We start from the raw sequence: 16,200 nt of genomic DNA on the forward strand, positions 1-16,200 counted from the left end.
GTTCTATGCTATGGGAATAGCAAACTTTGTTGGCCTGAGTAATGAATACATGCAAAGTTTAGTGTGTTGTGTAATGTGTCCTGTTTGCCTTGTGCTAACAGCCTAAAGCTTTTGAGTATAAATAAGTGTAATGTTCTGAATTCAGTGGTGTATTTCCAAGTTTAGCTGTGTTAGAACTGTGTAGTATGAACTAACCAGGATGTTTATGTGGAAAAAAAAATATATATATATATATATACGTATACCTCCAATATTTAGGAGGAAACCAGGGAAATCCTCCAGGAAGTAAAACTGTGGAACTGTTTGCGAATGTAATGCATTTTTGACATGCATGCTTCATGGAGAACCTCACTGAACTGTCTATAATGGTCATCACTATTCCGAGTGCTCAGAAATTGAATGGATGTTGCGCAACTGCAAACCTCAGTTCATTCTGTAAGTGCAGAGTAGCTCAGCTCAGCTCAGTAGTTTCATTGAAGTCACGAAAGATAATGCAGCTCGCTGTTCCTTGCATGAAAACGGATGTTTGTTAACTTTTCGCGGAGAGCTGAGCCTCAACGACTCTGATTCTTGACCTGTTAACGGATGCCTCCATTCACCTTTACATTTCTCCGGCCATGTTTACACTGACAAGCTTCCAGTGGCACAGCTGTACCCATACAGCTGTGGTGCTGTCACAGCCCTCGTGTAGCCGCATGATGCCAAAAGGAAAGCGCTCTCTTGTCAACACAATAAAACCAGCTCAACGAGCGGCAGTAGCTATGTCGGTGTGAGAGTGTCTCCTGAAGACATAGTGCTGTGCACATGAGCACTTATGCCGGCAAAACTTATGTCACTCCAGGAGGTGTTTTTTTCACACCCCTGAGCGACAAAAGTTTGTCGACGTAAGTGGTAGTATAGACATGGCCTCCGTACCATCCCTTCTTATCTCAGGTAGAGGATAGCAACTGTTACGATGATGAAGCGTCAGAGCAGTTGAAGCATGAAAGTAGTTTACAATAGCCAGAAACACTGGCTCCTTCACACATGAGAGAGATTGTATCCATTCATTGCAGAGGATCATACATTTTTGCCCATTAGCATCCATATTAATGCTTCACTAAGTGCCAAGTCCACTGGAAGTCAATGGGACTAAAATGGGGCCCTAAGAGATTTAGCAGTAAGTCCCTTGGAAAGGCTCAATTTTGTCTCTAGATGTGCACACTATTGAGGGCCGCAGGCATGCATCGAAGTGCATAAATTGGCCCGGGGATTAGTATTAGGAGATATAATAAAATCAGGACTTAAGGTCAAATTCTTCATTGAGTTGCACTCCATGCTAGCCCGCTGACGTCAGCTGGGTTACATGCGGTGTATCTCACCACAGAATTTGGTCCTAAGGGCCTCATCTTGCCTTAGTTTGTGATGGAACTCCTACCAATGTCAGCTGTGTGCATGGATTCAGGACAGTGTATAGCCCTCTGCCTGCTTTCTCGTTGCTCAGACTTAATACCCATGTAGCGAATTTAACATTGATCAGAAAGGAGATGAAATCTTTGCTGATTCAAGTCCACTTTGGATGCTAAGCTTGTTGCTTTAATTTGGCAAGAATTTATTCTCTGATTTTGGGTTTCCAACTGCCACAAAAGCAGTTATACTTCATTACCAACTTACCATATGTTTTGCTCTCCTGGTTAAAAAGTGTTTGCTTTATCCTTGTGAGAATTCCTATGGCTTTCACTGCCTGCTTTCTTATTTTCACTGTGTCTTCTTATTGTGCTGTCACTCCCTTTTGCAAGATGGTGCTAAATGCCAATGGGCTTCTTTTTCTGACTGCTTTGCAAAATCCATCATCCGCTTCCTCATCTGCAATGTTTCTGTTGTAAATATATGACTCCCATGTACTCTTGCCTTTTGGAGGCAGATAGGAAGTGTCTAATTACTATTTTGTGGCCTGGCTTTAGTTGCATATCACAAATTGTCTCTGTAATGTGTTGAGCACACCACCTCTTGGTGCTACTTCATTCTTGCTGTTAGTATGAGAATGATAAAACAAACAGATTAATGTATAGCCAATTGATTGTGACGTGCTTGTGATCTTTGCTTGCTCAAAGGGTTTTTTTTTCAATGATAAATAAATGCTGAAGACGAATACCATCTTCTTGAACTTGTTTTCTCGCTGAGAAGCACAACTGAGTAAGTGAAGGAAGTACCCTTTCCAATGTTTTACATTGGGAGAGCCATGCTGAGTTTCATATTGCGGAGATAACAGTGAGAGGCTGCACTCTGGCTCTCTTCAGATGGCTGCTACAGTCACATAGGCATGAACTGAGAGCTAAACATTGGCAGAGATGAAGATGGACAGTGAAGGCATGTGAAGGTAGTTTGGGTTTTATTTCTAATCGGTGCCGTGTTGAACAGAGGTCTCCTGCTCCGTGCCCCTGCGCGCAGGAGGCTACTGGGCAAGATTCTCTGCTCCTTGCTGCTGTTCGAATCACAGGCAGCCAGGCCGCAGAAACATGGCCCAATGCGGAGGAGGAGAGGAGCTCCTGCCAAGAGTATGATGGCTGAGTTATTAGCACTTGTACCTGGCATTCCAATAAAGCCACTTAAAGCCCATTGAAGTCAATTGGGAGTCTTTCCATTGCCATCAATGGATTTTGGATCAGGCCCTGAGCGCAGAAACTTACGCTCTGGGTCCTCTGACATGATCATATCAAATGAAAGCTACTCGGCGGTGAACTAGCAATGGCACATCCTCAACCACAGGCCTGGAAACTCAGAATCCTACTCTCAACACCAGCGCTTGCATCATATCTTGCCAACAGTCATGTCCATGTGTTGGGAAGGGTTGGTGGCCATTCACAAGTTGGTCCATATGCATAGATGTCCAGCAACAGGGGGCTTACACAGGCAGTCTATATGAAGCCAAACCATTTTTTGACCAGGGTCCATAAAATCCTTGCTGGTGAAATAGTGCATTTGTTTTGCCTGACTTTTTTTCAGTGGTAATTAATCTACAAAGGGTTAAAAATCCATGTTGGAACATGTACTATATTGGATACATGAGGGAGGAAGAGTGGTCTTATTTTGAGCAGTGGATGGGAATCCAGGACTCCTGGGTTCTGTTTCTGTGTGCCACTGATTGTCTCTATAAGACTGCAGGCAAGTCACAGATTAATTTATTTGTGCCTCAGTTTACTCATCTAAAGCTAATAATACCCAACCACCAAGATGTTCTTCAGGGGCTTAATTAACTGAGTATGAAGCACTTTGAGCCCCTTGGATGACACTTTCTGTGTAAGTGCAAAGTATTGGTGTGTATAGTAATGTAAATGTGATTACCAGCTGGGAAAAAAAGATGAAGGGTAGAGGGGGAAGGGGTGATATTTTGACTTCAAGTTATGAACAGCCAGAGAATTTAATTCAGCTTTTTTCATCCAGAACTGCAAGCTTCTGCCTTGAATATGACCTCTATTCTCATTTAATGAATGCTATGTTAACACACTGGGCCAGATCCTCAACTGGAGAAAATCATCTCTGCTTGGGCCAGATTTGTGGCTGTTGTCTTTTGGCATAGCACCATTGACTTCAGTGGAGCTATGCCCATTCACACCAGCTGAGAAACTGGCCCATGTAAAAAAATTGACATTATACCATATGTCCTACCAGATTTCACACCTATGCCTAGTCTACAAACAATCTGCTAAATATATTCCATTTCCATCAAGTGCTGAAAAAACACCCTGTTCTAGCCTCAGCAACTTCTCACAGACACGCACATACCAACCTGTGGTCAAGCATGACAACCATACAGTCGTAAAACATTTCAATTGCTCTAAGGGTGTCACAGCCACAGGTCTAATTTCCAGAGGCGTTTGCACCCAGCTAGATCTGGTAGATAGACAGGGAAAACGTGTGTCATTAAGCGTATGCAATTTGGATGTGTTTGTTTGTCATTGTGGAAGCTAATCAGAATTGTTTTCATACATCCAGTATTAATGCACCCGGATCTGACCTACCATGCAATCACTAAGCACCTCTGCTTAGCATTCCAACAAGAACATGGAGGAAACCACCATGCTCAGTGCTGGAAAACATGATTTAGAATTAGCTGCGAATTTCAAGCGCTACATATATGTGAACGATACATTTTGAAGAGACTGTGTGGTCTAATGAATCGAAGATAGGCTTAGACACCAGGAACCCTTGGAGAGTTAATCCCAGTTCTGCCTCTGACTCACTATGTAGCATGGAGCAAGTCCCTTACTGACACAATTGATCTGTCTCACAGGGGTGTTGTGGGACGGTCGGTACAAAGCTTTGAGGACAAGCGTTATTTATAAAGGGATGTCACGCTTTGTAGATCACTTAAAAGGTGGAGATGCTCACCAGAATAAGCACAGTGTTGGATATGAATTTAGGGGAGAAAAGATTAAAAAGAATTGAAATGTATAAATTAAAACTACCAAAGGTCAATTTTACTTAATTACACCCTCAGAAACCGAATGTTTGACGTTGGCTTCAGCTACCAGTAGCTGGCCAGTCAGAAAATGGTAAAATCTGACAAAATACACTACATTTTCCTTCACAATTGGCTACTTTTAGATTGTCTGGTTGGCTAAAACGTGGCTTTGGATTGAGATATTCCAAGTTGCATGTCTAAATCTCCAGATCATCTTTGAAAATCTCAAATTATTAAACTAATCAGTCCCAATTCCTGACTGTTAAAGTCAAAGGGGAGGGATAGCTCAGTGGTTTGAGCATTGGCCTACTAAACCCAGGGTTGTGAGTTCAATCCTTGAGGGGGCCACTTAGGGACCTGGGGCAAAATCAGTACTTGGTCCTGCTAGTGAAGGCAGGGGGCTGGACTCAATGACCTTTCAAGGTCCCTTCCAGTTCTAGGAGATAGAATATCTTCATTAGTTTAATTTAAGTCAAGAATATATCTCACTGGCTGACATGCCACCCGCAGAGATGAATCTTGTCTTTTGTGTCTCGATATTGTATATATTGGGTCAGTGGACTGCCAAAGAGAACAGGAATGTCAAGGCAGATGTCGCTGTCATTGCTGGTGTTTCCCAGTGTCCTAGAAATAATTGTGTTCTTCTTTCAACAACTGCAGCATCAGAAACTAAAGAACTATACAGGAACAAGAAATGTTTTTCTAAGCGTGGACTTGAATATAGCTAGCATTCAGTGCTAAGAATATTATCCCCAGTGCTGTAGCAAAATGCCCTGGTGCTTCCAGCTTCCAGACGTCAGACGTCAGCCAGATCTTGGTCACCTATCTGCAGTAGCTACTTGGTAAGGCTGTGGGTTTAAGGGCCCAATCATACAAATCCTTACTCATGTGAGTAAATCTATTGAAATTACTAGGACTACTCACATGAGTAAAGGTTTGCAGGAAGGGGTAATAAACCTCTGGTATTTGATGACTGGTGTCTCATTGTGAAGTGTGGAGATTCCTTGTAAGCAACATGGATTTCTGTTGCAGGCTGCCTTTTGAAAAGCTACCTACCCCATGAATGCCAGGATGGAGGACACGTGAGACTCATGACAAATCTGTGCATAGATTGAAAGGACCTTTGGGTGTCTCGAATGCCAGCTCGCTCTATAGAGAGGCTGCTGCATAAAGTGAGCTACAGGATGGAGAAGTCCGTGCTCTCTCAGAAGACAGTGGCTAAGGCAAAGTAAACATAAGCAACAGCTGGAAGGAATGTTTGCCAGCAAAGAGAAAATTCATTTCCATTAAACATTGGTTGAGATTTGAAACTACTTTGTTGTCATCATGATACCTCATGATCTCCCACCCACATCGGCTTTTAAAGCAAATTGTCTGAGTGTCCTGTTGTGTAGTAGTGGCCTTTCTTCACATCGCCCGTGGCCAGCAAGACACCATTGCATGGGATGGGTGTGTTGCCTTGCTCCATTCTACTAGGGTAGGCCCCTTGCCCATACACTGAAACTCACTGGGTTCCTTACTGAGCTGAAAGGGCCATGTAAGTCCTGGGAGCTGACATCATCCCAAAAGGCCGGGTTTTGCACTGTGCTTTTCCATCTCAGCAGCAGGGGTTTCCATGTGGCCGATAGGGCAGGTAGAGGCAGCTGCAGATCAGAACAGGGCAGCGCATGTGCTGTTTCAAAGATGCCGTTCAGTGCTGCCGTCTGCTGCGCGGGGAGCTGCTGATCACACTGCACCTGAGTCCCCAGTCCTGCTAGCTGACAGTCTGTGGTGACCTCCTCTCACTGGGACAAGCCTTGGTACCCCGGGACCCTCTCGGGACAGAGTGTGGCTCAGCCACCCTTCAGAGAAGAGAGAGGTCACCACCACCTCCTCTCCCTCTGTCATCGCACATTGCTTCCCCTTTTGCTCTCTCTGCCCCCTCTCATTCCCCTCCACATTCTTCACTCACCCTCAGTTTTGGGGGGGGTGCTGTCATGCAGCCCCTCCCTCACCCTTAAACCGCTCCCACTTCCCGTCCATTAAGTGCCTTCTCCTTCAAAGCCTCCCTGAAAACCTGCCTCTGACAGGAATCCCTCCAGCGTCCCCACACCCGCCCCGAGCGCCCATCTCGTGTCAGTGTAAGCTCCTGGGGGCGTCCCTGAGATGATAGGTCCATCGCTATGTAACTGGTGAGAATAAACAATGATACCTCACCCCTCAAGGGCCCCGCTTCCCTCTCTGTCTGTGGTACGGCTTCGGCACCCCTGTCTCCAGTCTGCCAGAGCACTGTCTGTCTGGCTTGGTTGCCTGGGCAGCAGTTGGGGATTGTCTATCGTAGCAACCTTTGGGGATTGTTGTGCTTGTGTTTCCGTTCCCTCCCACACCTCTCTCTTACAGCAGTGGGTAACCCCACTCAGCCCTGTGCCTTCTGCCCAGGCGTCCTCCCTCTTCATCGCTGTAATGTGACTTTCTGCCTTTGCCGCGCTGGTGCTGCTGGCAGAACATGGGGCTCCGTGCAGAAGAATTCATGGGGTCTCTTGGATTTTCATGGGACTGTGCAGCCACGTGAGCTGTGAAGGCTGGGAAAGAGCTTGTGTAGCCCAGAAGGGCAAAGAAAGCTGCAGAAGCCACAACAGCAGCAGATGTCAACGCAACAGCCTTTCCTAGCAGAACAGAGAAAGCAGCAGGAGCCACATCAAAAGCTGCATCAGTGGACATCAAAGCAGACGCCTTTTCCAGAGGAAGCTGCAGAGGCTGGATCAGCAGCAGGAGACATTTCAAGGGTTGATTTCAACAGGGCTGTTTGCAGTCTGCCTGGACGACAGCCTGATTGTTCTGGTTTGCACTGCTCATCTTTGGCCTGCCCTTGTGAGGGGCAGAGCCGGGACTGCATTGAGACTGACAGTGTCACAGCTTGATCCCTGCTTCTCAGTTCCTACAGCATCCCACAACAAAATATTCTATGAGGAGGGTGTGGGTGGCAATGCTTATATGCACTCACTGAACTGCTACCCATCACCACACTCTGCTCCTAATGATCTCCAGCTGGAGACCTGCCATTGCGTACAATGGGATCACTGGGTGCAGTTAGCTATAGAGAAAGAGCAGCATGTTAGTAAAAGACCTGATGAGGGACAATGGGAGCCTGCCAGTCACCAGTGAAAAGGTTTCCTTCAGGAACTGTACTATTGTGTGACATCATAATACAGTGCCAGCTACAGCCACGGGAGCAAGCCAGAGACGATGTATGGCGTGAGGTGCATGAGGGAGCTGGAAGGGGAGAGAAGGCAGGGATGTGTGGCGAGGGGCATGCCACTATGAAGGACAGATCTGTTCCCCTTAGTTCTGATGATAGTTAGTGCTCATACAGGGCCTTCCTCACACTGAGTAAATGACTCTGCATTGAAATCAATGGGATTGCTAGCAGATTATCCACTGTGAGTCAGGGGATCAGGATCTAACACCCCTACCCTCTGGTGCTGCGTTCAGTCCATCCGTGCGACTCAAAGGCGTGAGGCCCTGTATTTACAAAGCACTTGGAAATGTTCCCTAGTTAATGCTCACACTTCTCAGAAGAGGCAAGGGAAATGGTATTACTCTCCCCACTCTACATATGAGCCACAGAGAGGCGAAGGCCTAGCCCCTCAAACCTATTTAGGTGCCTAGCGCCCATTGAAATTAACGGGAGGTAGGCATCTAAATACCTTGAGGATCTAGGCCTAAGTGACGCACCTGAGGCCTCACAGCAAGACCTTTGGCGACCTGGGATTACAATTTAACTTAATTAGAATTGAGCTCAACCAGAAGATATGGGCCTGAGGCAGAGGGTGAGGTTCTTTGGTCTGTGTCAGGCAGGAGCTCAGCCGTGATGACCATACTGGTCCCTTCTGGCTGAAACTAGGAACTTAAGAGTGCCCATCTTTATGCTCAGTCCACTAGATCACCCTGCCTCTATCTCTCAGCCTCTTAGAAAAGAGAACACACAGGCGGGGAAGTGACTAACACTGCAGATGCCACAATATTGGATCCTTCATTGAGGAGTAGGAAGGTGACCAAGGGCTAGATTCACAAAGGGACGTGGGCACCTAACTGCCTCTTAAGGCACCTGAGGCCAACATTTAGGTGTCACTGACATTTACAAAACCACCGCTCAGCTGACACCTAACCCCATAGGCCCTAGGCGCCTAAAGTTCTGCCGGTGGGCAACCGCAAAGCTGCCTAGGATGGTCCTGCTGTCGCAAAGCTGCTGGGAGCCCTTGGTCACACCTGAGCCCTGGAAGAAGGATCAAATTAGGCATTTCCCCCACTTATCTCGTCCGTGGGCCATGGCTTGGTTGGGGGTGCTCAGAGCATACCTCACCTGCACACACAGCCAGGAGCAGGCACGTAGGGGGCTTGCTGTAGTATGTGTCTGTCCCAGGCTACCCAATAGCCCTATAGTGAGGGGACTCATCTGGAATGTGGGAGATCCAGGTTTGAATCCCTGATTTAGTTCAGGGACTTAAACCTGAATTTTCTGCCTCCCTGGTGAGTGACTAACCACAGGGTGGTGGCTATAATGGGCTGGCTTGCATGCGTGCTGCCTCCCAGCTCCTCTCTTTGGCATTTCCTACTGCCTAGCGTAGGTGGCTCCCCACTCAGCATCCTGCTTTCTGTGAATCCCTTTCCTAGGTGCCTAACTGTGCCCATGGGGAGCCTGGGTGCATAACTTGGGGCGGAGGATTCCATTGGGCAGCAGGACGCCTAGGCATTAGATGGCTAAGTCCACGTTGTGAATCTAGCCCCAGGTTCATGATGACATGAGCAGAGCAGGCGTCTAGGCAAATAAATGACATGCAATTCAGGTCTATGCTATGCCCACTGGCACCAGCTGAGGATCAGGCCCTTAGGATAAACGAGGAACAAAAGGAACAAAAACTCCAGTGCCCAAATGGAGCAGGAACATGCATGTGCCTTGGTTCTTTTTCTGGCAAGCGCTGGGTACCAGCACTTCTCCTTATTCCGAATTCTTAGCAGCTCAGTCCTTGTTTACCAAAGATAAACCTTAGTTACAAATCATAGCAGTTTGCATCTAGCTCTTTTTCATCTGGAGATCTCAAAGTACTTCACAAAGGTGGCGAAATCTCATATCCCTAATACACTGAGGCACCAAATGGTTAAGTGACTTGCCCAAAGTGAGTCAGCATCAGAGCTAGGATGAGAAGCGAGGTCCTTTGCCTCCTAGGTTCATGCCCAACCCATAGCGCTGATTCTGGCCCACTGTTTTTAATGAAGCTATGTCCATGTACACCAGCAGACGAGCTGGCCCATTCTAAACACATTTACACCCGTGCAAACCAGGATGAGGCGTGCCACTGAGCTCACTGGCGTGACACCAGCGTAGTGGTGATGTAAGGGAGAAGAATCAGGAGGTGGGCTCCCGTCTCTGGAAGGAAGGGAGCCCAACGCCTATAGACAATGGAGTCAGTGGGCCCTTTAGGCCCACAGCACCTCTCCATCCAGCCCAGTCAGTTTAGGGCGCTGCATTGAGTGCCTTGGGGCATGTCTACACTGCAGTTGGGCGCCAGCCTCCCCGCCTGGGGCCACAGCCTCCTGTTAGCACGCTAGGGGTTAGGTGTGTGACATACAGTATTTCAGTCTGTTGTTTAAAGCTGTTAAATGCTGGCCGGTTATTAAGACGCCTGATAATTCACTACTAAACCCCTGCATTTCTTGCCAGATCTCTTTCCCAAGCTGCCTGCAACCAGAGTTATGAGCTGCTGCCTAGCATCCATCCCGTCCTTAGGGCACCGAACTGTCACCTTGTCATAGCACATCATTAATTTTTGCTGCAAACTTGGCGAGACCCCAGTTTTGTTGGACGATACGTTGTCACAGACGGGCCGTGAGAGTGCAAAGAACTTCAGATAAGTGCCTTGCCTGGCTGAGACAACAGGAATTTTTAACACACAGTCTATAAATTGAGACAGTTTTATTTCAAGAGCTAGCTTTTCTTTCAAACTACCACTTGTTCTGACTGTAGATATTTCACCTTCCTGACTCACTTTGCCCAAGTCCACTGAACATGATCCAGTTGGTTGTTTTGTGTGTGCTGGAAGATGTGGGGTGTGTGGGGGATGTTTTGTTTCTTGTGTCCTTCCTTGACTAGGGATTTCACAGGGAATTAATGCAGCCTCCCTCCCCCATTTTAGCACCTGTTGTGAATGAACTTTATTTGAAATGACTATCACACTATTATTCTTATTTCAGTTTCTCATGAAGGATGCCAATGAGGGGCCTGGTGGACCTTTTCTCCTCCAGGAGGCTGCTGCATAGCCTGCTGGGACATTCCCATCTCATGGTCATTCAGTGGCTTACATGAAAGAAGCTGGTGGTCTCAGCTCAGCTCCTAGGGGAGAACTGTTCACAGCACGAGTGCTGCATTGGGGCATGGAGACTGAAAGGCCCTCTCACCGCTAGGGTGTCTGCTGACACATTCCCAGAATACTGAGCATTCTGGTACTTCGGGGAATGGCAGAGGCCCGCCCCACCGGCGCAACCTTGCCCCCGCTGGCCTGCCTTCACATGCCCAGTGTGGACGAGGTCACGCCACACAGAGAGGACACCATTTTGAAGCATGTGCCATTCCACCCCCCGTCGACGTGGCCTCTTCAAAATGGCATCCCCATCCGATACTGAACAAAACCAGGTCTGGTTTTGTCTCAGTACCGGACAAGGGACAAACCACCCAAAAAGAGGTCTGTCCAGTTTAAATACAGATGAATAGCCTGCCTGTGTGATGCTGGTTGAGGCATATTTGCACAGGGTGATGCAGGGGAACTTTCATTGCTGTTCCTGTTCTATGCCAAGAGGACTTTGGTCTCCAAGGGTATGTCTACACTGCGTCTGGGTGAAAGCCTCACAGCCTGGGTTCACAGACTCATGCGAGCACCTTCAACATCGCTGTGTAGACATTGCTTTGATGGTGCACCTTGGGCTGGAGCTCAGGCGCTGAACCCCACTCCGGGCTTCAGAGCCCCAGCACAAGCCACTGCGTCTACACAGCTATTTTTAGCATGTTAACAGGAGTTTGTGGACTGAGGCTGGCTCCTAGATGCAGTGTAAATATGCCCCAAGGCATTCAGTGCAGCGCCCTAACGTGACTAGGCCAGGTGGAGCGCTGCTGTAGGCCTGACACTCCCACTGACTCCATTGTCCTTAGGTGTTGGGCTCACCTCCTTCGTGGCTTCCCCTCCTCCCAAGTTATGGCCAGCTCTCAGCTCTCTCACTGTGCACCCCCCGCCTCTGCAGAAAGCCAGTTGTGTTACCAGCTCACTCCCTGCTCCGTGGGGTGGGGAAGTGGCCACAGGCCCCCTGCCAATATGTTCTGGCAGAAAAATCCTCCTTGCTGTGAGTGTGGAGGGCAGGTAAACCCTGGACACGAGTGAGATTGTCCCTAGCTGAGCAGCTCCCAGTCCAGGCTCTAGGCTGAGCTGACATATAGCCTCTTGCAGAGAAAGTCACGCTCACAGGCTGCAAACCCGGATTGCCCTGGATTCGATCAGATGGGCAGACACTACTGTACCTACACTCACATGGGCAGGGCGCTGGCCACAAAATCCGCCCTGCCTTTTAATCCCAACTCTCATCGGTCTGTACATATGGCCAGAGCCTGAGCATGAGTCTCACTGAAAAGGGCAATGCAGTTCCCAGATATTTTAAATGGCCGCCGCCCTGTGACAGCAGCCATTTTAAATCTGGCCAGGATTCCGCCTGCATCTCCATTCTGCCTCTGTGACCTCAGAGAGCCCGTCCCACCCACTGCATCTCTCCCTTCCCATGTGCCTCTCCTGCCCCAGAAATCCCTCTTCCATTTCCTTACTGATCAACATGGATCCCATCCATTGCCCTTCCTGACCCCGGAGATCCTTTCCTTCCAGCTCTCACCTGCTGTACGCCAACCCCGCAGATCTCCTCCTTTTCCTGCCCTGAGCCAATCTGCCTCCTGCCCTGATCTCCCTCCGCTTGTTCCCCCACCATCCTCCCTGATTCCAGGATCCTCCACCTGCACTGACCCCAGGCATGTAGCACCTCCTACTGTGGTCCCCATGGACTGTCCTCCTCGGCACATGGGCCCAGCACCTCAGCTGGTTAAATTGGCATTGACTCCAATGGAACTACACCGATTTCCACCAGCTGAGGAGCTGGCCCCGTGGAGCACTAATTAATACCAATGCCCAACATCTGGGTCCCTCCCCAAAACAGGATCTGTCATCATGGGCGACGGGTATAATAGGCCAGGGGAGGCTAAGCCTCCCATGGCACAGCCACCTCTGACCCGCTGCTAGATGCTTGGCCCATGGTGGCCCCGCCTGCGCTCTGCCTCTTCCCCTCCCTGCTCTGCCTTTCCCCGAGGCCCCCACCACCGACCGCGGCTTGGTGAGTCAGTCCCTCCTCTCCTCCACTCCACCCCCCTTCTCCAGAGGTTGCCGCTGCTCACCGCATCCCTCCTCTCCTCCACCCCGTCCCCTGTGGGAACTGGGGGGTGAGGAGGGACACAGCGAGTGGCGAGTGTGTGGGGGGGTGAGGCGGGGGTGAGGCGGGAACAAGACAAGCGGTGCATGGTGGGGGTCTTGAGGGGGTGAGGAGGGACGTGGAGGGCAGGGGGGGTCTCGCGGGGGCAGGGGGATGAGGAGGGAATGCAATGAACGGTGGGGGTCTCACGGGGGTGAGGAGGGATGTGGCGGGCGGGGGGTCATGCAGGGGCGGGGAGGTGAGAAGGGAAGCGGCGAGTGGTGGGCAGGGGAGGGGGAGTCTTAAGGGGGGGTGAGAGGTGAGGAGGGATGTGGCCAGTGGCAGGCAGGCAGGCGGGGTCCTCACAAGGAGGGGGGTAGAGGAGAGGAGGGACGTGGCGAGCAGCAGTGCGGGGGCTGAGTGGGGATGGGGAGGGGCCTGGGGCAGAGCGGGGGACATTGAGCTAGCCCCCCGGGGAAGCTTCACCCACCACCCACGTCTGTGAGCTCCCTTGGATTGCTGAAGTTACTCATGAAAGGTGTTGGCAGAGTGGAATCCTGGTAGGGTGAGCAGACGTCCCGATATTATTGGGACCGTCCCAATATTAGGGGCTTTGTCTTATATACGCACCTATACCCCCATTTCCCCACCCCCAAAAGAAAGTGTCCCGATTTTTCACATTGCTATCTGCTCACCCTAAACCCTGGCCTGTATTTTTCAGGCATCTGCTGCTTGGTAAAGCCAATCATTTTAATGACACGGCAGGATCCGAGCACTTCAGGGGTCCCTAAGAAGCTCAGGGCAGACGAGTCGCCCCTTAATTTATAGCACACAGGTCCCTTACGTTACAGGGCATTCACCAGCATTCACTGCTTGCTTTGAGGGAAATACACTGCTTATTTATTATACAATTTTACAGTGTGACACCCTTTGACTTCCTATGCAGGTTATAATCAATTGGCAAACATTTTTCATAGCCGTTTTGTGGCTTCCCATTGGGCCTGATCCTGTTTGTGTCCAAACCCAGAGCAAGTCTGCTGAAGTCAATGAAGCTGCACAGGTGTAATAAAACCAGTGCACGGGCCTGACCCAAAGCCCAGTGAAGTATATGGAAAGACACCCATTGACTTCAATGAGCTTTAGATCAGTCCCTAAATGAGAGCAGAATCAGGCCCATCATCAATACGGTGAACGTGTAAACTATTGATTGGGTTTATAATAAATGAATGCACTCCATGCAGTGATTCACTGCTAGGCCAATACCAACTGGCGAGGGGCCGGGGGCATGTTCTGTGGTCTTTGATCACCGGTTCAGTCTAGCAGCTGTGGAATGACTCTCTTTTTCTGCTTGCAGGACCCTCGATAAAGCCACCGGTACTACAGACCAGGAACCAAGTACCTTAGCCCAGGACCCACCCACATGAAGTGAAGCACTTCATTCTGAGTGGCAGCTGGGACAAACACATAGCCTGCATGAAACGTGTATAGTCCTACGGCGTACAATAAAAATGGTGAACTGCTTGGAATGGGATTTTCTGTTGCTCGTCAGTCACTGAAACATTACTTCTATCAGCGTCATTTATTTCACTTGATCATGATGGATTTATATTTGGTTGAGCAGAGAAAGCCCATGGGTCTGATGTGCCCTTCGCTTACACTGGTGAAATGCCACTGATTTCAGCTGAGGTACTGTGGCTCATATTGGCTGGTGAGAGACAGACTCGTGCAGGTATCATATTGGATTTTAGGGCTTATCCTAGGAGCCTAATTTACAGGGTCAGCAGTTCTTTTTGAAATCCTCAGAGGATTAATGCAATATAATTTCTTAACTGATGTTTAAAAACCCACAATTGGATGCCATTTGATTAAGCAGGCTGTATACCAGGGGTCAGACTTTTGTACTGGTGACTCCTTTCACGTAGCAAGCCTCTGAGTGCGACCCCCCCTTATGCATTAAAAACACTTTTTAATATATTTAACTCCACTATAAATGCTGGAGGCAAAGCGGGGCTTGGGGTGGAGGGTGACAGCTCTCAACCCCCCATGTAATAACCTCGCGACCCCCTGAGGGGTCCTGACCCCCAGTTTGAGAATCCCTGCTGTATACAATATTCAACGGGAAGATAGAATCCCTTGCCTTTATTTTGCAGTCAAGAGCATCTTATACTTTTTAAGGCCAACACAGGTCCTAAACACTAGAGCAGGGTGAACTTTTTTGGTGGAAAAGTAACACCCAAAAATTTCACTTGAGCAATACTGCCATAGTGCTTCAGGGGAGTTGTAGTTCAGGTGTTCCATGCCCCAGTTCTCCTCTATTGGCCAGGTACCTTGGTGGGACTACGTCTCCCATAATGCACCACAGTGTCCCCTCTTGCTGAGATACTGCAATACATCATGGGAGTCAAATAGCTTTGGGGCATCATGGGAGATGCATCCAGTTGGAAACCCCAGCCCATAGAGATGAATGAGGGCATGAGGCACATGAACTACAACTCCCATGATGCATTGCAGTGGAATTTTCTAATTAACTTCAGCCCAAACTCTATTTTTTTTCTGCTTTCAGTTGTCTTTTTTTTTTTTTTTTGATGAAACAGCACAACTTTTTGCAAAGATCAGATACTTTTCCCGAAAAACTTTGTTCAGTCAAAAACGTAATTTTCATTGTTTTAACGCCAAAATTTGGACTGCTCTACTATACTCAGTTTAAGCCTTCAGGTAAGACTTAAGTGGTGCATATGCCTTAGGCATATGCCTGTGCATGGGGTCAATTTCACCTTTAGTGAGTCATCACTATAAGCACAAAGGACCAGATCCTCAGAAACATTTAGGCACCTAACTAGCTTTGAGGCGCTGGGCCAGGGTGGCCTGCTTCTCTTTTCTGCTTCTCTTTTCTGCCTTGATTAGGGGGGAGGGATAGCTCAGTGGTTTGAGCATTGGCCTGCTAAACCCAGGACTGTGAGCTCAATCCTTGAAGGGGCCACTTAGGGATCTAGGGCAAAATCAGTACTTGGTCCTGCTAGTGAAGGCAGGGGGCTGGACTCAATGACCTTTCAAGGTCCCTTCCAGGTCTAGGAGATAGGATATCTTTATTTATTTATCTGAGGTAGCTAATTCTAGCAAGGTAGGAAGAGAGCTGGACAGACATTCCTGGAGCCCCAAAACAATGTCCCCCCTACAGTGGGCTGGGCACAAAACCCCTGATTCAAAAGTGGCCCAAGATGAAGCATTGAAGAAAGTCCCAAATTTTTCAATGTGGATTTGGAAGGTGGTGGGCCTGATTC

The 16,200-nt window shown here is 48.7% G+C and overlaps 1 protein-coding gene across 1 annotated transcript in view; it reads left to right on the forward strand.

Moving 5' to 3' along the window:
- The window catches only part of MAP6 (microtubule associated protein 6), a 71,809-nt gene extending 57,466 nt beyond the window's left edge, over positions 1-14,343 (forward strand). Inside the window, exon 4 of the mRNA XM_065397408.1 lies at positions 14,274-14,343. Within this exon, the coding sequence (XP_065253480.1) occupies positions 14,274-14,343 (70 nt within the window). The remainder of the gene's footprint in view (positions 1-14,273) is intronic.
- Positions 14,344-16,200: the final 1,857 nt, after the last annotated feature.

The sequence above is a fragment of the Emys orbicularis genome, chromosome 1 (genome assembly GCF_028017835.1).
Source record: "Emys orbicularis isolate rEmyOrb1 chromosome 1, rEmyOrb1.hap1, whole genome shotgun sequence".
NCBI lineage: Eukaryota > Metazoa > Chordata > Testudines > Emydidae > Emys > Emys orbicularis.